Source organism: Crocuta crocuta, unplaced genomic scaffold, assembly GCF_008692635.1.
Source record: "Crocuta crocuta isolate KB4526 unplaced genomic scaffold, BGI_CrCroc_1.0 scaffold69, whole genome shotgun sequence".
Taxonomy (NCBI): domain Eukaryota; kingdom Metazoa; phylum Chordata; class Mammalia; order Carnivora; family Hyaenidae; genus Crocuta; species Crocuta crocuta.
In genome coordinates this window covers 1,041,659-1,064,982 of record NW_027551576.1, presented here as the reverse complement: position 1 = coordinate 1,064,982, position 23,324 = coordinate 1,041,659, and the positions used below count along the sequence as shown (strand labels likewise).

Genomic DNA, 23,324 nt, shown 5'->3' with positions numbered 1-23,324 from the left:
TATCATAAGCGAGACATGCTATCATCCAGGATTTGTTGTTCCACTTATAGAGCACAGTCAGAGTAGAGTTAGTATATTTAAGGGCCCTGGGACTTTGGGGATGGTAAATGAGCATTGACTTCAGCTTAAAGTCACCAGCTGCATTAGCCCCTAAGAGGGGCAGTCTGTCCTTTGAAGCTTTGAAGCCAGGCATTGATTTCTCTCCAGCTATAAAAGTCCTAGATGGCATCTTCTAACAGAAGGCTATTTCATCTACATTGAAAATATGTTGTTTAGTATAGTCCCCTTCATTAATTATCTTTTTTTTTTCTGAGAGAGAGAGAGAGAGACAGTGTGAGTAGGGGAGGGTCAGAGAGAGAGGGAGACACAGAATCTGAAGCAGGCTCCAGGCTCTGAGCTGTCAGCACAGAGCCCAACACGGGGCTCGAACCCACGAACCGTGAGATCATGACCTGAGCTGAAGTCGGACGCTTAACCGACTGAGCCACCCAGGCGCCCCACCTTCATTAATTATCTTAACTAGATCTTTTGGATAATTTGCTGCAGCTTCTACTTGCACTTTTATGTTATAGATTCCTTAAACTTCATGACCCAACCTCTGCTAGCTTCACACTTCTCCTGCAGCTTCCTAACCTCTCTTAGCCTTCATAGAATTGAAGAGAATTAGGGCCTTGCTCTCGATTAGGCTTTGGCTTAAGGGAATGTTGTAGCTGATCTGATCTTTTATCCAGACTACTAAAACTTTATATCAGTAATAAGCCTGTTTCACTTTCTTATGATTCATTGACTGGAATAGCACTTTTACTTTCCTTCAAGAACTTTCCCTTTGCATTCACAGTTTGGCTCTTTGGTGCAAGAGGCCTAGCTTTCAGCCTATCACGACTTTCAACATGCCTTCCTCACTGAGCTGAATCATTTTTAGCTTTTGATTTAAAGTGAGAGATTTGTGATTCTTCCTTTCACCTGGACACGCAGGGGCCACTGTAGGATTTTTCATTGGTCTAATTTCAATATTGTTGTGTCTCAGGAAATAGGGAGGTCAGAGAACAGGGAAGGAGATGGGGAGAGAAATGGCCAATTGGTGGAGCAGTCACAACACACACATTTGTCAGTGAAGTTCTCTTGCTTATATAGGCATGGCTCATGGTGCACCCAAGCAATTACAATAGTAACATCCAAGATCACTGATCACAGATCACCATAACAAATGTAATAATAATGAAAAAGTTTGAAATATTGTGAGAATTAACAAAATGTGACACAGAGTCATGAAGTGAGCAAATGCTGCTGGAAAAAAAATGGTACTGATAGAGTTGCTCAACACAGAGTTGCCACAAACCTTCAATTTATGAAAATTACAATATCCGTAAAGTTCAGTAAAGTGAAACACAATACAGTAAAGCACAATGAGGTCAATTATGCCTGTATGTGTCTCCTCCCCCTATACTCTCTAGAAGGTCTTTTCTTGCCCTGTGGAAATCTGGCTGCCCCTTTAGAGTCCATCTCATTACTCCAGCAAAAATCACCTGCTCCCCCACCAGTTCCCATGGTCCTTGCCCAGTACGTTGCTGTGTCTGTTAAGCCTGGTCTAGGACCATCTGTGATAGAATTACCCAGGATTCTTATTAAAAACATATATTTCCAGGGGCGCCTGGGTGGCTTAGTCGGTTAAGCGTCCGACTTTCGCTCAGGTCATGATCTCGCGGTTCGTGGGTTCGAGCCCCGCGTCGGGCTCTGTGCTGACTGCCAGCTCAGAGCCTGGAGCCTGTTTCAGAGTCTGTGACTCCCTCTCTCTCTGACCCTCCCCTGCTCACGCTGTCTCTCTCTCTCTCCTAGAAATAAATAAAACATTTAAAAAAAATTAAAAAACAAAAACAAACAAACAAAAAAACCCATATATTTCTGGGTCTTACCCTTACCCAAATAAATCATTCTTCAGAGTTGGGCCTGTGATTCGTTATTTTTAATGTGAAATGTTGGCTAGATAATGCATTTATGTGGTCTAGAAATCAAACAATATAAATAAATGTATGCACTACGAGCATGTGAAAAGATGTTCGGCACCATTAGTCATTAGGGAAATGCATTTCCAAATCTCTATCAAATACCACTTCACACCCACTAGGATGGCTAAAAAAGACAGACAATAGCACAGTAGCAAGTATTGCCATGGATGTGGAGGAACTGGAACCCTCAAATATTTCTGGTAGGGTGTAAAGTGGTACAGCTACTTTGGAAAAAATAGTTTGGCAGTACCTCAAAAAATTAAACATAGAGTTACTATCTGGCCCAGCAATTTCATTTCCAGATATATACCCATGAGAAGTGACAACATACATCCACACAAAAATCTGCACACAAATGTTCATAGTAGCATTACTTACAGTAGTCAAAAAATGGAAACAACCCTATGTTCACTAACTGATGAATGGATAAAAATGTGATGTGTTCACAAATGGAATATTATTTGTCAGTGAAGAAGGGTACATACTTCTACATGAGTGAACCTTGAAAATACGATGCAAAGTGAAAAGCTAGTCATAAAAGACCTCAGAGTGTATGATTCCATTTATATGAAATATCCAGAATTGGCAAAGCCATTAAGACCAAAAGTAAAGTAGCACTTGCCAGAAGGAAATAGGAAGTAATTGTAATAGGTATGCAGTTTCTTTTTGGGAGTGATAAAAATATTCTAGAATTATAGGGGTTTGAGCCCTGCATCAGTTTCTCTGCTGTCAGCACAGAGCTCACTTTAGATCATCTGTCCTCCTCTCTCTCTCTGACACCACCCCCCCGGTTCTATCTCTCTCTTTCTCTCAAAATAAATAAATAAACTTAAAAATATACAAATGGCCATAAAGGAAGGGCAATGAGTGAAAGGCATGATCATTTAGAGCAGCGATTTGTAACTGCTTTTGTGCGGTGGGCTTCCTTGGCGGCCTGGGGATCCCTTCTCAGAATGAAGTTTTTAAATGCACAAAATAAAATATATAAGATTACAAAGAAAGCAAATTGTATCAAAATGAAGCTCTCCGATTTTTAAAAAATGTAGGCAGTGAAAACTCCCACTCTCAACCCTGCTCCACATCTTCCCAGGTCTCAACCCAGTCTGCCTGACTCCACCCAACAAAGGAAACCCTTTGTGTTTGTTGTAATGTTATTGTATGTATTTCCAGAGTTTAAGCACATACAAGAAATGTAAAGTCATATTCTTATTTTACCCTTTTTAAAATACAGAGGCACTGTATTATACACACTATGAAAGATCTTGCTTTTTGTTTTCACTTAACAATATATCTTGGAAATTTTCCCCAGATCATCCTCACTTTTTTTTTTTTTTTTGGTAGCTTCCTAGTGTTATTCCATTATATGAATACAAGATAATTTATTTAACCTCCCTCTCTTCTAGGATATTTGGATCATTTCCAATATTTTGCTATTACAAACATAGCTTCAGTTAATAACCGTATACACATACCATTTCATTCATGGGCAAGTAGATCTATAGTCTGGAATCCCAGAAGTGTATTGCTAGGTCAAAGAATATATGGTGTCTGTAATTTGGACAGATCTGATCACATTGCATTCCACAGTAGTGAGGTCAATTACATTCTCTCCAACAATGTGTGAATATGTGTGACTCCTTGCTTTCCCAGCTTTGCCAACAACATTTGCTAGTCTGATGGTTGAAGAATCACATCTCTGAGTACTTTTGTGTTATATTTCCATTTCTTTCTTTTTTATTTCTGTAAGTGGGATTTAAATATCTTTTCATATGTTTAATGGTCATTTGTATTGTATTTTATTTCCCTGAACTATGTTCATATCTTTTGCCCATTTTTCTACTGTGTTGTCGGTCTTAGTGTATATATAGATAGACAAGGAAGAAGAGAAAGAGAGAAAGAAAAAAGAGAGAGAGAGAAAGGAGATCAGCATCTTGCCTGTATTAGTTGCAATATTTCTTTTTGTATGTCTTTTGACTCTGCTCAGATATGACAAATTGAATGTTCAGAATACTCGTTTTAAAAATTTTTTAACCGTTTTTATTTATTTGTGTGTGTGTGAGAGAGAGAGAGACAGCGAGCAGGGGAGGATCAGAGAGAGAGGGAGATACAGAATCTGAAAGAGGCTCCAGGCTCTGAGCTAGCTGTCAGTACAGAGCCCGACGCGGGGCTCGAACCCACGATCCCATGAGATCAGGACCTGAGCCGAAGTCGACTCAACTGACTGAGCCCCCCAGGAGCCCCTGTGGTTATCTTTTTCTTATTTGTGTCTGCTTTCCATGATGCATGGGGATTCATCAGGGCCAGACTGCTTCTGAGTCATCCATTGGCCTGCCATGGGACAACTAATCACATGTTAGACATTCAATGAATGTTTGAGGTATGAACATCCAAGGGAGGGGCCCAATCCATTCCCCAGTACAAAGTACAAACTGCTTCTTTGTACTTTTCTTCTGACNGTGCCTGTTTGAAAGCCTTTTTTTTTTTTTTTTTTTTTAATGTTTATTTTGGGGGTGGGAGGGCAGAGAGAGAGAGGGAGACAGAAGATCCCAGGTGGACTCTATACTGACGGCAGAGAGCCCAATGTGGGGCTCAAACGCACAAAACATAAGATCATGACCTCAGCCGAAGTCAGATGCTTGATCGACCGAGACAATTCAGGCACCCCAACTCTTGGGCACAAGTTTAGTGGCTTGTGCTCCTGTCTCCTCACCCTGCTCATTCCCTTTGCAAATCCTTTGCACTGATGTTTCCTTTGCCTCGAATGTTCCACCAAGACTTCAAACAGATTGGGTTCTCAGTAGCAGGATTTAGCTAGACGCTCACCTCCTCTGCGGCTTTGCCTAAACCCACAGAGCAATGTAGCTTTCCAGCCATGTGTTATCACACCACTTTGTTAAACATCATTGTCTGAAAGTTTTCTGTTTATTTGCATGTTTGTATATGGTCTGAGTTCCCCTCAGCCCTGGGAATGTCTGCTCCTTGAAGTATGGAACAAGGCTATCTTTTTTCCTGCTGTATACTCAGCCTCTGGGAAGACTGGCACATAGTAAGTGCCTCATAAATATTTGCTAAATAAGTGAATGAGTTACTGATGGCTGTCTGGGAGCTCTTCCACGGAAGGACTTAGATGATAGTGCTGCTGCTGCTGCTAATGATGATTTATTGAGCCTGAACGATGCACTAAGTTTAAGTTTATTTATTTTGAGAGAGAGAGTGTGTGTACGCATGAGATGGGGAGGGGCAGAGAGCGAGAGGGAGAAAGAGAATCCCAACCTGGCTCCATGATGTCAACGAGGAGCCCAATGTGGGGCTCAATCCCATGAACCATGACATCATGACCTGGGCCCAGATCAAGAGTAGGACGCTGAACTGACTGAGCCACCCAAGTGCCCCAGGAGCTGTTTTTAATTCCCACTTATCAGATCCAACTGAAGCTTAGGAGAGTTACATCACACAGCTAATGCTAGACCTCTAGTCCTCAGAGTGGGGTTCCTCAGCAGTCACACGCTCAGGGTCACCTGGGAATCTGTTAGAAGTGCAGTTTCTTAGGCTCCACCCTAGTCATACTGAGTTGGAAACTCTGGGCTGTGGCCTAACAATCTGAATTCTTACAAATTCTCCGGGTGATGCTACACAATGTGAACTCCTTTTAAAAATTTGTTTAATTTTTTATTTTGTTTTATTTATGTTTTTAAAGTTTATTTATTTATTTTGAGAGAGAGCGAGCAGGGGAGAGGAGAGAGAAAGGGAGAGAGAGAATCCCAAGCAGCTCCATGCCCAGTGTAGAGCCCTCTGTGGAGACATGGAGCTTGATCCTACCACCGAGATCATGAGCGAAAATCAAGAGTCACTTAACCTACTGGGCCATCCTGCTGCACCTGAACTCTTTTTTCTTTTTTTTTTTTTAACAGTCTTATGAATCACTTATAAAAGTAGCAACAAACAAACAAACAAACAAAGAGTTTTCTGGAGACGTAATTCACATATCACACAATTCACTGACTCTAGGGATCAAGTCAATGGTTTAGTACATTTTCAGTTTGTGCAACCATCATTAAAATAGACGGTGATTAGGGGCGCCTGGGGGGCTCAGTCGGTTAAGTGTCTGACTTTGAGTCAGGTCATGATCTCACCACGTTGGGCTCTGTGCCCATAGCTCAGAGCCTGAAGCCTGATTCAGATTCTGTGTCCCCCTCTCTCTGTGCCCTTCCCCTGCTCACACTCTCTGTCTCTCAAAAATAAATACATATTTGGGGCGCCTGGGTGGCTTAGTCCGTTAAGCGTCCGACTTTCGCTTAGGTCATGATCTCGCGGTTCGTGGGCTCGAGCCCTGCACTGGGCTCTGTGCTGACTGCCAGCTCAGAGCCTGGAGACTGTTTCAGTCTGTGGCTCCCTCTCTCTCTCTGACCCTCCCCTGCTCATGCTGTCTCTCTCTCTCTCTCCTAGAAATAAATAAAAAACATTAAAAAAATAAAAATAAAAATAAATACACATTTAAATAATTTTAAAAATAGATGGTGATTAGATTGGTTAGAACATTTTTACCTCTCCTGAAAGAAACCACATGGCTCCCCTTAAAATCATTCCCCATCCCCCTCCTTTCCCAGCTCTAAGCGGCCACCAATTTATTTTCTGTCTTTATAGTTTTGCGTATTCTAGACATTTCATACAACAGGAATCATCCACGTATGTATATGGTCTTTTGTGGCTGGCTTCTTTCACTTTGCACGTTTTCAAAGTTTATCTGTATAGCAGCATGTATCCTTTTTATTGACAAATAATATTACATTACGAATATGCCATATTTTGTTTCGTTTCAAGTTTTTATTTAAATTCTAGTTAGTTAACATATAGTGTATATTGGTTTCAGAAGTAGAATTTAGTGACTCATTGCTGAAATATAACACCCAATGTTCATCATAACAAGTGCTCTCATTCGTGCCCATCACCCATTTAGCCCATCCCCCACCCACCTCCCTTCCAGCAACCCTGAGTTTGTTTTCTATAGTTGAGAGTCTCTCACAGGGCACCCGGGTGGCGTGGTTGGTTAAGTGTCTGACTTCCCCTCAGGTCATGATCTCACGGTGTCATGATCTCTTGGTTCGTGAGTTCTTGCCCCCAGTCAGGCTCTGCGCTGACAGTGCGGAGCCTGCTTTGGATTCTCTGTCTCCCTCGCTCTCTGCCCCTCCCCCACTCACACACTGTCTCTCTCGAAAACAAATAAATGAACATTAAAAAAGAGTCTCTTGGGGCGCCTGGGTGGTTCAGTCAGTTAAGCATCTGACTTAGGCTCAGGTCATGACCTCACGGTTCATAGGTTCGAGCCCTGCGTCAGGCTCTGTGTTGACAGCCACCTCAGAGCCTGGAGCCTGTTTCGGATTCTGTGTCTCCCTCTCTCTCTGACCCTCCCCTGTTCACGCTGTCTCTCTCAAAAATAAATAAAACATTTACAAAAATTTTAAAGGGTCTCTTATGGTTTGTTGCATATGCCACATTTTTATATTTTATATTTTTATTGATGAAATCCATTCATCAATTTATGTACATTTGAGTTGTTCCCACCTTTTGGCTATTACGAATAATGCTATGAACACCCGTGTATAAGTTTTGGGGTGGACATATGTTTTCATTTCTCTTGAATATCTATATACATGGAAAGAGGGCCATGGCAGGCAGCATGAGCAGAGGGGAGAGGAGGGGAAAGTGAACAGCTTCTCTCTCTGTATTTATACTGATCTCTGTGGAAGACACAGAGACTTGTACTCATGTTACTCACACTGCGGCTGCTTCTGGGCCCTTCCAGCACATGCACGATCTCTTCTGCTGCCCTTGAGTTCCATGTCCCCTTCCCAGCCCTCAGTTACTGACTCAGATGCTCTCCCACAGTTGGTTATTTTTTATTTGGGGCTTTAGGCATGTATGGGGAGGAGAGGGTGTTCTTCCCAACCTCAGGTCCCTACTGTCTTCACATTGCTAACTCCACATGCCCTCCTCCAATAAAACTAGCTAGTTGGGTGTGGTTAAAATATATATATTTAGGGGCACCTGGGTGGCTCAGTCGGTTGAGCGTCCGACTTTGGCTCCAGTCATGATCCCATGGTTGGTGGGTTTGAGCCCCACGTCGGGCTCTGTGCTGACAGCTCAGAGCCTGGAGCCTGTTTCAGATTCTGTGTCTCCCTCTCTCTCTGACCCTCCCCTGCTGCTCTCTCTCTCTCAGAAATAAATAAAACATTTAAAAATAATAATATATATTTATAATATATGTATGTATGTATGTATATGTATATATATATAATGAAAACAGAAGGAGATACAAGGAATATATATAGAGGTAGGATTGCTGGGTCAAGGGTAAGACCTTACACTCTTAGCCACTACACATTCCAGCTGGCCTTCGTCCCCACTATTATTTTGTTGTTGTTCATTTATTTCTGAGAGCGCGAGTGGGGAAGGGGCAGAGAGATATGGGGACAGAGGGTGCAAAGCAGGTTCTGTGCTAACAGCAGTGAACCAGATGTGGGGCCTGAAGTCACAAACCGTGAGATCATGACCTCAGCCAAAGTGGAACACTCAATTGACTGAGCCACCCAGGCGCCCCTCTACTATTATTAAATAACTATACTATGACACCAATATTCACTTCTACCTGTTAAGTGTCTCTGTTACAAAGCCATTTACTTTTATTATCACAAATCCTCACCTCAATCCCCTAACACAGGGGACATCATTACCTCTGTCGAACAGGTGAGAGAAACAGGCTCACAGAAGTGAGGTAATTGGTCTACACTCAGTGAACTCAAGTGGAGCTGGGAACACACCCCACGTCTGCCTGTTTTCCGTGCCCTCTGTGCTTGACAGCACGTCCTGAGCCTGTCCCAAAGCTTTCAAAACATGCCTCTTCCCCTCCTTTCGGGCCGTTTCTGGAAGTTAGGCCGGCCCCAAATCCCAAGGGTGAGAACTGCACACTCCCGCCCCTGCTCTTTTCCCCAGCTGGGGCTGAAGACCGGGGAGGGGCTTCCCTGGGAGCTGGGCATAAAATGGAGGGAGGGAGGGCTGGGCTGGGCAGTGTCCTAAGGAAGGAAGGAAGCTGTGAGGGGGAGGTAAGTTTTTGTTTTGGGGGCTTTGCCGGGGCAGCTCCTGGAGAGCAGGTGACGTGGGCTTGACAGAGTTTGGCTCCGGATGGGGAGTGAGGAGAGAGGCTGAAGCAAGCGGACTAGGTAGTGCTAGCTGGGGGGTTCACAGATAGGGCCGGCCTAGGGGATCCCCAAGTTGTTAGAAGGAAAGACTGGTTTTACCCGACTGGGGAGGGGGGCTCCTCGTTCCATGGCCACTCCTTAAGCCCCGTGCACTGTGTCAGGCCCTGTGTGCGCTGGGAAGCCGGAGAACCCCAAGGCGAGGCACCCACGGATCGGTGAGGCTAAGGCAGAAACAGACAATGACGCACAGCTGGCTAGGAAGTAGGCAGGGCAAGGTGAAGAGGGCACGTGTGAGCCGTCTAAAAAGGCTTTCCCAAGTGTGGAAAACAGTGAAGTGGGGGCTTCAAGGCTGCATACGTTTAGCCCTGGGCCAGAGGAGTTTGTCGCAGGTGGAGGGAGCTGTGTGTGCAGAGGGTTGGAGCTTGCGAGAGCTCAAGCAGAGAGATTTAGGAGAGAAAGCGACAGGTGAGCCCGGGGCTGTCAGCAGGATCTCTTCTGTTCAGTATGGTCGCCAGTAGCTGAAAGCCACAGTGGCTATTTCAGTTTAAATTAGTTAACATTAAAAAATAATAATAAACAAATTAGTCAACATTAACTAAAGTTAAAAGTCCAGCTATTTCCAGTGCTCAACAGCCATGTGAAGCTCGCAGCTCTGGGACTGGGGAGAACGTTATCTATCATCCATTGCCACAGAAAATCCCTTTGGCCGGTGGAAAGCCTCATGAGGGGCTCAGTCTGTTCAGGGACACACGAAAGAGAGAGGGGGCTGAAAGCGGGCTGCCTGGGCTGTGGGAGCCTAGCCTGCGAGGTCTCTGGACTGTAGGTGAGGGAACAATCCCCAGAAGACAGAGGTGGCGTGACTCACCTCCTGCCAGCGCAGAGTGGACTGTGCCCCCAGGGACAGGAACTAACCAGGCAGGGCGTCTTCGGCCCCAGCTGGGGATCCCTGATCAGTGCGACCAGAGCCAGGGTCAGAGAAACATGGAGTGAGTAGTCCTGGGGAGGAAGCGGCAGCTGCCGAGTGGGTTGAGCCTGGGTTCAGAGGGGCTCTCCGTTGGCATGCGTGGGATTGGGCAGGGGGGCTGGGAAGGCATGTGTGAGTCGAGAGGAGAGACCAGGGTGGAGGTTCACTGGCTGGGGGTGGGGCTGCACTGTGTTGAATGATCGGTGAGAGCGAGCCTTCTGTTCCTACCCTAACTAGCTTTTCTACTTCCTTCCCAGGTCCAACACTATCCAGGTGACAAGGATGGAATACGCCATGAAGTCCCTGAGCCTCCTCTACCCCAAGTCCTTCTCCAGGTGAGGAGAGCCAAGCGTAGAAACAAAGGGGAGCTACGTGTGAGCTGTAAGACAGACCTCAAACTTCAACAAGCTCCTGAGTCACCAGGGCATCTTGTTAAAATGGAGATGTTGATTTAGGAGGTCTAAAGTAGGTCCCAGATTTTGCCCTTTTGACACACCCTCAGGTGACTTTAAAGTTGCTATCCTCTCCCCACACTGCCGCCATGTATTGAGTAGAAAAAGGTAGACACTGCGCTTGGGGCTTCATTCTTGATCTCACTTAAACCTCACTGCAATTTTGGGAAGTGGGGATTATTATACCAAATTAATAGATGGGGACGTTGAGGCACAGCATGGATGCTCTTCATCACCTAACAAATGGGTAGTAGAGCCAGGATTCAAACTTGGGTCTGACTCCAAACCCAGGTTTCCCCTCTACTTCTGGTTCTACATTGTGTATATCAGAATTCAAAACTACCTTACATTGACCTCAGCTTTTCCACTTCATTTCACCTTACGGGTGGGAAGACAGAGGCCAAGAAAGGACAGTGGTCCTGGGGGAGTGTGGGATGGGTCTTCTGTCACCTTGCTACTCATCATGGTCAGTGTCAGCCAACAGCGTTAATGTCACTTTGAAACGTATTAGACATGTAGACTCCCAGCTTCCACCCAGACCTCCTGAATCCGAATCAGGTCTCCAAAGGACTTGCTAAGGTCACTGAAGTCTGAGATGCATTGATCTAACAGGACTTTGAGTGAGGCCACTAAGACTTAGAGCAAGCGTGGTGGGTGACAGAGGAAGAGGAATACGATGAGCTCAACCTACACGTAGGGGTAGGGGAGTTAGTTCCCGGAGTGGGGTGAGGGCTGGGAGGCAGCAGGCTGCTTATTCTGATACTCCAAATTGCCCCCCAGGCATGTGGCAGTGAGTACGTGCACCTCAATGGTGACCCAGCAGCTAGTGACCGAGTCCAGCCTGGAGACCTCCAAGGCGCGGCCCTGCAGAATTAGTACTGCTGACCGGAGTGTGCGGAAGGGCATCATGGCGCACAGTCTCAAGGACCTCCTGCGCAAGGTGAGGGACAGGACGACGCTCAGCACAGTGCAACCGCTGGGCCTGTGGCTGAGAGCTGGCCCTGCTGGCTGCCTCTGTCCTCCGGGTCATGAGCTGGGAGTTCAGCTGCGATGGAGTTCCTGGGTTAGATGGTGGAAAAATTTCCTTTCTGACGCCAGCTCTCATGAGTTAGTAATGCCTACCTGCACTGCTGTCCCATGGATTAATGGTATCTGTCTGGTGACAGGGGAAGGACACTATATTGTAGTATAATACCTACAGGATTGCCGCCCTATATCTACAACAGTAAATCACTGGTACTTTCAGAGCATATTTTTCTTTTATTATTTTTCTTAATGTTTGTTTATTTTTTGAGATATAGAGCAGACTGGGAAGGGGGAGACAGAGGGAGAGAGAAACCCCAAGTAGCTCCATGCTGTCAGTGCAGAGCCCAGCATGGGGCTCGAACTCCCCAACTGTCACGACCTGAGCCAAAACCAAGAGTCAGACTTTTAACTGACTGAGCCATCCAGGTGCCCCTGGGGCATTTTTTTCTTACTGGAAACACCCTTAGGTTCTTTTTCCCCTTGTACACATGCCTGGAAGTTGGGGAAATAGGTAAGCCTGACTTTCAGCCATGGCAGTTCTTCAATCCATCTCCTCCCCTGGCTTTCCATGGCAGGCTTTGTTAATAGCTGTGGAGGACTTTCTTTAAACTATTGATCAGGTAAGCTTCCAGAGCAGGAAACAAAAGACACACAGGTCTTGTGGATGGTAGTAACAGCTGCCAAGAATGACACCCTTCCCCGTTTCCATGTTCCCTCTCTACCAGGCTGGGGGTAACTTCTCCCCAGCCTCTCCTACAGCCTCATCTAATCTGGCTCCATATTAATCTTATGCCTCACTTCCCCATTAGCTTATGCACTCCAGGGGATGACCCAGTTGCCTGGCACAAATCACACATTTGATTAGGCTTCTCATTACTACAGTCTGTTTAACATATAGAAATCTTAGCTGACTGGGGCGCCTGGGTGGCTTAGTCGGTTAAGCGTCCGACTTTCGCTTAGGTCATGATCTCGCGGTTCGTGGGTTCGAGCCCCGCGTCGGGCTCTGTGCTGACTGCCAGCTCAGAGCCTGGAGCCTGTTTCAGAGTCTGTGACTCCCTCTCTCTCTGACCCTCCCCTGCTCACGCTGTCTCTCTCTCTCCCAGAAATAAATAAAACATTAAAAAAATTAAAAAGTAAAAAAGAAATCATAGCTGACTTAAGCCTCTATTCCAGAGTCCCTCCCCTATTTGCTGTCTGTTTTTCTTCATGGGAGCCAATCTCCCCTCTCTTGTGAGGTGTGTAGCTGTGACACACCAATTTTTTATGCCCTGAATCGAAAGGACTGTTTCACACTTGAGTCTAGACTTGGTAGTGTTTTTTCACCTGAGGTCTGGGGACCACTTCCTGTACCAAAATGGACTTGGTCACACATAGCTTCCCAAAATGCACACTCTGGGACTGATTAGGTCACAAGTGAGGCTCAGAAACTGTCATTTTAAGCAGTTGCTTCAGGAGATTCTTAGAGCCACTGAGTTTAGGGACCCCAAGTCAGAGTCCTAACTCCAAGAGATGCAGGGAGAAGCAAGAGCGAGGTTTCATCTGTAAGACGGAACACAGGTCAGAAGTGAATCTTACCAATGGAGCTGGGAGGACATCAGCCTATCTGGACTGCTTTTCCAAGTATCACAATATAAAGAAAGGAGCAGAGAGTGAGAGCAAGAGGGTTAGGTGATATGGTTGGCAGAGTGACCAGAGTATAGTCCCTAATTGGCCGTGGCAAAGAACAGAGGGATTTCATTTTAAAAGATAACAATAATTCTATGGAGGATTTTAAATTTATTATTATTTTTTTAATGTTTATTTTTGAGAGACAGAGACAGAGGGGGGCAGATAAAGATGGGGACAGAGCATACAAAGAGGGCTTGGTGCTGACAGCAGAGAGCCAGATTCGGGGCTCGAACTCCATGAACTGTGAGATCATGACTGGAGCCGAAATCAAGAGTCAGACACTCAATCAACTGAGCCACCTAGGTGCCCCTCAAAATTAATTTTTTAAAAATTCTCCAAAGAGCTCAGTTGGTTGAGCGTTTGACCTTTGATTTTGTCTCAGGTCATGACCTCCTGGAAGACTTAATGCTGTTAAGATGGCAATATTTCCCAAATTGATCTGCAGATTCAGTGCAATCCCCATCAACATTCCAGCCACTCTTTTTGTGGACACTGACAAGCTTATCCTAAAATGTATACAGAAATACAATGGAGTCAAAATAGCTAAAAGAATCTTGGAAAAAGACAAAATTGGAAGACTCACACTTCCTGATTCCGAAACTTACTACAAAGCTACAGTAATCAACTCTGTGGTATCGACATAAGGATAGATACTCTATTAGTTTTCTAGGGCTTCCATATTAAAGTACCACAGACTGATACTTAAACAGCAGAAATTTATTTTCTCTTAAATCTGGAGGCTGGAAGTCTGAGATCAAGGTGCTGTCAGGGTTGGTTTATTCTGAGGCCTCTGTTCTTGACTTATAGATGGCTGTCTTCATGTTTACATGGTCTTCCCTCAGGGATATGTCTCTTTAGCCTAATCTCCCCTTCTTATAAGAATACCAGTATTGGGGGTACCTGGGTGGCTCAGTTGGTTGAGCGTCCAACTTTGGCTCAGGTCAGATCTCATGGTTAGTGGGTTTGGGCCCTGCATCGGGCTCTGTGCTGACAGCTAGCTCAGAGCCTGGAGCCTGTTTCAGATTCTGTGTCTCCCTCTCTCTCCGCCCCTCTCCCACTCATGCTCTGTCTCTCTGTCTCTCTCTCTCTCTCAAAAATGAATAAACTATTAAAAAAAAAAAAGAATACCAGTATTGGATTAGGGCCCATCTTAATGACACCATTTTAATTACCTCTTTAAAGACTTTATCTACAAAGATAGCCTGAGGTACTGAGACTTAGGATTTCAAGATGTGAATATGGGAGGTACACAATTTAGCCCATAATACATGCAAACTGGGAGAATGGAACTGAAACTCCAGAAATAAGCTCACGTATCTCTGGTCGATTGATTTTTGACAGGAGAAAGAAAGCCTTCTCAATAAGTGGTGCTGGGACAATGGAATATCCAATGCAAAATAATGAAGGTGCATCCTTACCTCACAGCATGAACAAAATTGAGTCAAAATGTATCAAAGAGCTCAAACTATAAAACTCTTAGAAATAAACATAGGTGTAAGTCTTCATGACTTTGGTTTCTTAGATAAGGCATCAAAGCACAAGCAATCAGAGGGAAAAATTAATCTTCATCAACATTAAACACTTCTGTGTATCAATATACATTATTAGCAAAATTAAAAGACAACCTGCAAATGGGAGAAAATATTTGCAAATCTCATATGATAAGGATCTAATATCAAGAATGCATAAAGAACTTCTATAACTCAACAATAAAAAGACAACCCAATTAGAAACAGCGCAAAGAAATGGAATAGACTTTCTCTAAAGAAAACCCATAAATGGGGCACCTGGGTGGCTCAGGCAGTTACACATCTGGCTCTTGATCTCAGCTCAGGTCATGACTCACAGTTTGTGAGTTACAGCCCTGTGTCAGGCTCTGCGCTGATGGCACAGAACCTGCTTGGGATCCTCTCTCTCTACCTCTCCTCTCTCTCTCCCAAAAATAAATAAACATTAAAAAATTAAAAAATATATATATATAAATGGCTAATAACATGAAAAGATTTTCAACAGCATTAGTCATTAGGGAAATTCAAATAAAAACTGCTTCATACCCACTAGAATGGCTAAAATACAGGACAGACACTCCCTCTCTCTCTCTGCCCCCCCAAAAAAATAAACATTAAAAAAGTAAAAAATAAATAAAGGACAGACAATAACAAGCATCAATAAAGACGTGAAGACACTGGAATCTTCACACATTGCCAGTGGGAATATAAAATGATACAGCTGCTTTGGAAGACAGTTTTGTAGCTCCTCAAAAAGTTAAACATACAGTTAATTGTGTGACTCAGCATTTTCAGTCCTAGGTATATACCCAGGAAAACTGAAAACATGTTCACTCACCAAATTTGTACATGAATACTATAACAGCAGTATTCATAATACTCAAAAAATGGAAACAACCCAAATGTGTATATTAAAAGATGGATGGATTAAAAAGGTGATATATCTATACAGTAGAATATTATTTGGCCAGAAAAAGAAATAAATCATGCTACAACATAGATGAACCTTGGAAACACACTGAGGGAAAGAAGCTAGTCTAAGAAGACCACATATTATATGATTCCATTTATATGAAATGTCCAGAAAAGGCAAATCCATAGAGACAGACAGTAGAGGTTGTCTTGGGTTGGGGGATGAGGAATGAATGCTAATGGGTACTGGGTTTCTTCTGGGGTGATGAAAATGTTCTAAAATGAGATAGTAGTGATGATTGTACAACTTTGTGAATATTCTAAAGCACACTGAATTGTATACTTTACATCTTTTTTTTTTTTTAGAAGTTTATTCATTTACTATTTTGAGAGAGAGAGAGAGAGCAGGGGAGGGACAGAGAGACAGGGAAAGAGATTCCCAAGCAGGCTCCACACCATCAACACAGAGTCTGATGTGGGGATTGAAGCCACAAACCACAAGATCATGACCCCTACTGAAACGAAGAGTCTGACGCTTAGCCGACTGAGCCACCCAGGCACCTCATTAATTGTATACTTTAAAGGTGAATTTGGGGGCACCTGAACAGCTCAATCAGATAAGTGTCTGACTTTGGGTCAGGTCATGATCTTGCAGTTCATGGGTTCAAGTCCCACATCGGGCTCTGTGCTCACAGGTCAGAGCCTGGAGCCTACTTCGGATTCTGCATCTCCCTCACTGTCTGCCCCTCCTTGGCTCGCTTTCTGTTTCTCTCTCTCTCTCTCTCTCTCTTAAATGTAAATATTTAAAAAAATTTTTAAGGGTGAATGTTATGACATGTGAATTATATCTTACATATGTGATTCCCATTATATTTTTATTGGACAACACTGTTCTAGAACATAACCATGAAGCCAGGTGCCAAAAAGGACCATAATATAGAATCTTTGGATCATGATCCCACAGTAAGAGCCTGGGATCCAGGCCTTCTTCCCTAGATCCTTATCCACTTGCTCTTTCCCTGGTAGCTGAGATGATGTAATATCATCCTCATGCTCTGTGGCTGCATGGGGATGGCAGAAACATCACTGATTTAAAAAAATTTTTTTATTTATCTTATTTTTTAATGTTTTATTTATTTCTAAGAGAGAGAGAGAGACAATGTGAGCAGGGGAGGGTCAGAGAGAGAGGGAGACACAGAATCCAAAACAGACTCCAGGCTCTGAGCTGGCTGTCAGCACAGAGCCCGACACGGGGCTTGAACCCATGAACCGTGAGATCATGACCTGAGCCAAAGTCAGATGCTTAACTGACTGAGCCATCCAGGCGCCCTGAAACATCACTGATCTTATTCTCCAGGTCCGGGACACCCTGATGCTGGCAGACAAGCCCTTCTTCCTGGTACTGGAGGAAGATGGTACGATTGTAGACACAGAAGAGTATTTCCAAACGCTGGTGGATGACACGGTGTTCATGGTCCTCCAGAAGGGGCAGAAATGGCAGCCCCCATCAGAGAAGGTGAGGTCCCGCCTGTGTGGTAGGGAGAACATGAGGAGTCTGGGAGAAGTCCTCTTGTTAGGGGTGGGGGTGGGTTGCCAACCATAGGCTTCTCTTGATACAGAGTACTAGGTACCAACTCTCCCTCTCCCATAAGCCCGCCAAGAAGATTGATGTGGCCCGTGTGACCTTTGACCTCTACAAGATGAACCCACAGGACTTCATTGGTTGCCTGAATGTGAAGGCCACTCTGTACGGCACATACTCCCTTTCCTATGACCTGCACTGCTACCGGGCCAAGCGCATCATGAAGTGAGTGAACTGGGGTTAGCTGGGGATGGGGTGGGTATTCGGCAACGAGAGAGCCCCTCTCTGAGGTCACGTGGACCTCAGCTTTCTAGGGCCTAAGACTAGCGTTGATGCTGACAAAGCATGGCAGCATTTGACTAGAACTTTATGGCTGAACTAGTGCTTTAGCAGAGGCCCAAGGGGTACACGTATCTCCTCCAGGTGGAACTGGAATACTTTACTTTTCTAATTCCCTTCCACCATCACGGCTTATTTTTTCACCTAAAGTAGTAAGTTTTCCTAAGTAGTCTTCTAATTGATTTTTAAAAAATGAACATGTGTCAAAGATTTTATCGAACCCATTAATTATGGAGAGAACCAGCAAGAAGTTACAATCAGTTCAAAGGAGAATTTGAAATCCCGCCAACGTACACAGGTCCATCAAGAGACAAATTCACAGATACAAAACTGTATTCTTCCATGGGGGTGGTAAGGGATGAAATGACTGTTCTTCCACAGATGGGATTAACTTGCAAGTCGGTGGACAATAATCACGTGTATTGTTGAATGCACTTCTTTCAAACGTTTTACTTTACTTTGGAAATCTAATCCAGTAATGCAGGAAGCATGAGAATATGTTAACTCATAAGACAAGTACTGTTTGGGTGACGTTTCCCAATTTCAGCTGTGCTGCTGGTGCGCCGATGAATTCTTACCCTATCAGGAGGATGCAGTCACCGACGCACACACATCCAAAGCCACAAAGCTAGGGAGTAGCGGAGCACGGCTTCTTGCCCGTTTCTTCTGAGAGAGTCTACTCCTCCCCAGTTGCTTCATTTAGCATCTACTGAGCACCCACCGCATGCCTGGCCCTATGATGTAAGCCTAAGATCCAGAGATAAACAAGGCATCAGAACAAGCTCTACAACGGGAAAAATTTCTGCTGCCCCCAGGACCTTGATGAATGCTGGCACAGAGCAGTAATTCGAATGAATGAAAGCGCATAAGATCCTTGTTCTTAGAGGCCTTCCGAGAAATCCGGCTCAGGGTCCCCAGAGCTAGAGCGCACCAGATCTTCTTGGCTTTCGGGGTTTATTCTGTGCACTTCCACTCTGAGGGAATTGAGGTCTTGCCCGAGATGACCTTCAGTGACAGGCTTGAGCCTCGGTCTCTGGCCGGAAATCCCATATTCCTCTGATACCATATCATGCCCCATCTGGATCTGGGCTTGCTGCAGGTAGTTTGTAGGTTTCCAAGTCTGGAGCAGAAACTTCAGCTGTTAACCTCAGTGCGTTTAGGGCAGGTAAGACTCTCAGACCTAAACCCAGCAGACTTGTTAGTATCAAAACAACAACGCTGGAGTAGGTGTGGTGACTTAGTGGTGTCAGCTTTTTATTATTTTTAATNCAGAGCCCGACGTGGGGCTCGAACCCACGAACCGCGAGATCGTGACCTAAGCGAAAGTCGGACGCTTAACCGACTAAACCACCCAGGCGCCCCTTATTTTATTATTTTTAATAAGTTTTATTATTGCTGTTGTTGCTGTTTTTAAAATATACGTAACATAAAATTTACCATTTTAACTGGTTAAAAGTGTACAATTCAGTGGCATTCAGTACATTCCCGATGTTGAGCAATGTTGTGCAGTTACCACTATGAATTCCCAGAACTTTTCATCATCCCAAATTGAAACTTTGTCCCCATTTAAACAACAACTCTCCACTCCCTCTTTCCCCAGCCCCTGGTAACCTGTGTTCTACTTTCTATCTGTGTTAAGTTGCCTATTCTAGAGAGCTTACACTATGCTTGTCCTTTGTGACTGGTTTCGTTCGCTGAGGGTACTGTTTTCAAGGCCCATCCACGTCGTAGCCTGGGTCAGAATGTCCTTCCTATTTATGGCTGGACAGCTGGTTTTAAGCCTTAGTTCTCTGATTGGAGAAATGGGTAGACGTCTCAGGTATAGCCTTTATCATTTTAAAGAATTTTCATGTGTAGATGTTTATGGTTGTAGTTATCTTTGTCTCCCTATGCCGCAACCATAAGTTCATTTACTGACTGAAGGTTATTAGTTTGAAAGTTTTAATACCAGCCAGAAAGTTTATTTCCCTTTTGTTTTCCCCTCCTTGATCTCCCCTACGACCAGACACCCCTAGTGACCCTCCCTCATCTATCTCTTTTAAACAGATTTGGATAAGAACTTGGTTGAAGTCATTAAGCACTCCACCAGTGACTCTTGACCCCACGTTTTGCCCTATTCATCTACCTATTAGGCTCCAAGTTAAGTGACTTCTGTTATTTCAACCTCAGAACGCTGTGAGGGATCAAAATGGTCTGGTCTTACTTTATGGTTAGGAAAGCAGAAGCTCAAAACTCTAGCAGTTTGCCAGCCTTCACACGGCTAAGACTGGATTAGAACTCTGGCCTATTTGACTCGAGCACTGATCTCATTACACCGCAATACCAAGCATGGAGATCTCTGTGTCCAGCGTTCTGAAAATTAGCTAAACTACACATGACTTGGAAAGGCCTCAGAGTCTAGAACAGAGGCCATGAAGGACAGAGCCATGGGATGGAGGTTAATCTGGCTGGCCCAAAGTAGTATTACGAAAATTAAAGGTCTTAGTAAATGAGGGTGAATTTTGCATGAGACAGTAGGGAGGTGATGGACATCTCAATGAAGGCATGACTGGAGGTGATGTCTGTAGACCCTTTCCCCCTTGCTAAGGGAAGGCAGCTTCTGCTCCTGTTCACACACCGCTCTACAATTTGTGAAATTATGGAGGGGAAGACATTTAGAGGCTGTAGGCAGGGGTTTTCTTTGTGTTTTGACTCCAGTGCTTTTTTCTTCCACCCAGGGAAGTTCTTCGTTGGGCCCTCTTCAGCATGCAGGCCACAGGCCATGTGCTGCTTGGCACCTCATGTTATATGCAACAGTTCTTGGATGCCACAGAGGGAGGGCAGTCCCCTGAGGGCAAGGCCCCATCGCTTATCCCGTCCCGTCTGAAGATGCTGCAGTGAAGGCCCTAGTCCTTGGAGGCATTCCTCAGCGACGACGGACTAGACGGGGGCCCCATGCTCAGCTAGTAGCACCTACCAGCCCGGCAGCTGGGCAGCTTCTTACCTTGCCACGCCTTCCTCACCCTCCCAGGACTACAAAGGAGGAAGCCCTCCCAAGGGAAAAGGCCAGAAATCTGGGGTGGTCCGGGCAAAGGAGAACCGAGGGTTCTTGGCCTGCCCAGCGACTTCCTGTTCAGCGCAGGTTAGCCGATCAAGACGGGTCACCGGCAGGCTAGGCATGAGGTCTGCCCCTCAGCTACCTCTCTTCACATGCTCTACTTTCATCTCGCTCCCCACCTCCTGACCCCTCGGCCCTTACACTCCGGAGTGAACGGTCAAGTCCACTAGTGTATATTTCCTAGAGAGTTTGCATTAAATTATTTATGCTATACATACATCTTTGTCTGTGTTCTTCGGGGGTGACGGTGGGGTTCTGCCTGGAAGGTTGGAAAGGTCTAAGGGAGGAGGGGAATCTACTGTCAAACCATTCTCCAAATGTGGAGTTATAGGAAACTGGGCTTTTTCTGCCAAAAAAAGAATCGCCGTTGATTCTGGAACTAATGTCTGCTTCACCAGACACTTGAACAGACTATGTGATCAATAGGATAAAGGACAATTTGCAACATAAATCTGCCTATCAGAAGGGCTTTGAGCGGCAGGGTAGGACTAAGTACTCTTAATTTCTCGGTATTATGGTTTATTACAACCTTCTCAGTGTTTAGGGGGGAAAGCACTAATCAGGCTGTAACACAACCCTCCATCCATGCTCTCCGTAGCTTGCCAGGTAGTTTCTCTTTCATGTTCAGTACTATCAACTTCAGGATTTCAAAATAAGCTGTTTTGCAGCCGGAAAGAATATTAGTTTCTCATCAGTGCGAGCTGGCATTTTCCCACTTAGAGCAACTCCAACAACCTAAGTGTGAAAGGCTAAGTTTGTAGGTGACTGTGCTTTAGTCTGGGACTCTCAGGTTCAAAACCGTGTCATGTCTGACCCTGAATATAAAGCCCTTATGGGTTTATTTATACACAGCCTCTGTTACCAAAGTGAGAGTGGGGAGCGATATTGCTGGCAGCTGCTCCAAACCTGCAGCCGCGTGTAGGAGGAGCTGCAGCGCTAACAGGAAGATACTTTCTATTCTGGGCTGTCCTGCTCTTGGATCGATGGCTACAGGCCTGGCTCAGTGCGGGCCTGGCTCTGCGGGGTAGGCCCTTCCATGCGGAGGCACCGTGTTCACACTCGCACAGAGGTTGTTCCTGGTCAACACGTGCAGAGGCTACGACCAACCTGTCCCTCTTTTTTTCGTTTTTGTTTTTAACATTTATGTACTTAAGGAAAATTTATTTTTGAGAGAGAGGGAGAGAGAGAGAGAGAGCAGAAGGGACAGAGAGAGAAGGAGACACAGAGTCCGAAGCAGGCTCCAGGCTCTGAGCTGTCAGCACAGAGCCCGACGCGGGGCTCAAACTCACAAACCATAAGACGATGACCTGAGCCGGAGTCTGATGCTTAACCGACTGGGCCGCCCAGGCGCCCCCCCTGGGTAATTTTTAAGTAAACGCTACACCTAATGCCCAGTGTGGAGCTTGGACTCACAGCCTCGATTTCAAGAGCTGCAATGCTCTACCTACTGAGCCAGCCAGGTGTCCTTTTTGTTTTTTACATTTATTTTTTAAAGTAAGCTACCTGTCCCTCTTTTGAAGTTAGTCATAAGCCAAGTTGGGCTAAAGGTGGCAGAAGTTTGGAATGTACCAATGTCTCCTCCTCCTAAGATTCAGAGTTTCCAAAGTAAGTCTTGAGCGACTCACCGCAGTCTCTTGGCATTGAGCCCTCTTCAGTTCAGGGAAAATTAGGTCCTTCCTTTCCTTCCAGCTGTGGGCAGTGACCAGGAGAGGGCGGCCTTTCCGGAGGCTAGGGTTTATGAAAGAAAACTTCCAGAGAGCACGGGGCCTCGGGAGAGCCAGAGGCCAGTCCAAGTGGGGGGAACGAATGGCCCGTCCTGTGGCCAAGCGCCGTCAGTGGGGAAGAGGCTTGCTGCGATTAGGCACACTGTGCTCCAGCCCCCGGGCACTTTTGCTCAAGCTGGTACTTATGATGAGAGCACAGAAGACTTTAAAATCCTGTGGGGCCTAATGACAAAGCACAGTGCTGTCTGAGCCCAAAACAAGATAAAAACCACTTGCACTCTTGCCCAATGTCTTACCAGTTCTGTCTCTATTTGTGTACATCTAGTCACAAATTGATTATTTAAATCTTTGAATTAAGAAGATAAGTTTCTTGAGGTATAATTTACATGAAATGACTTTTTCCCTTTTAAGGGATACACAATTAAGTTTGGGCCTTTTTTTTCTTTTTTAGTTTTGGCAAATTTGTACTGTTACGTAACCACCATTTCTAGCATGCCAAAAAGTTCCTTTATGCTCTTTCTACTCCGCATCCTCGACCCAGCCAAGCCCCTGGCAACCCCTGACTCTTTCCTGCCAATATAGTTTGGCTCCTTTTCTAAAATGTCACGTAAGTAGAATCATATAGCCTTTCAAAAATTTTTATTTCTGTTTGTTTTTTTTTTTGTTTGTTTGTTTTTTTAAGTAGGCTTCCCACCCACCCTGGAGCCCAGCACCGGGCCTGAACTCACAACACTGAGATCAAGACCTGAGCTGACTCTGTGTCTCCCTCTCCCTCTCTCTCTCTGACCCTCTCCAGCTCACGCTGCCTCTCTCTCTGTCTCAGAAAAAAAAAAAAAAAAAAGGACCTGAG

At 45.0% G+C, this 23,324-nt stretch overlaps 1 protein-coding gene across 2 annotated transcripts; it reads left to right on the top strand.

Moving 5' to 3' along the window:
- The first annotated feature begins 10,430 nt into the window (after positions 1–10,430).
- CIDEC (cell death inducing DFFA like effector c) lies at positions 10,431–20,932 on the top strand. 2 transcript variants are annotated; one of them, XM_077751509.1, is made up of 5 exons: positions 10,431–10,501; positions 11,399–11,558; positions 17,090–17,248; positions 17,352–17,539; positions 20,371–20,932. In XM_077751509.1, exons 1-5 carry the CDS (start codon positions 10,449–10,451, stop codon positions 20,531–20,533), a joined length of 723 nt encoding a protein of 240 aa, XP_077607635.1. In that variant the 5' UTR covers positions 10,431–10,448; the 3' UTR covers positions 20,534–20,932. The 2 variants fall into 2 exon arrangements, with proteins under 2 accessions (XP_077607635.1, XP_077607634.1); XM_077751508.1 differs by having other exon boundaries at positions 10,449–10,501; positions 11,399–11,585.
- Positions 20,933–23,324: the final 2,392 nt, after the last annotated feature.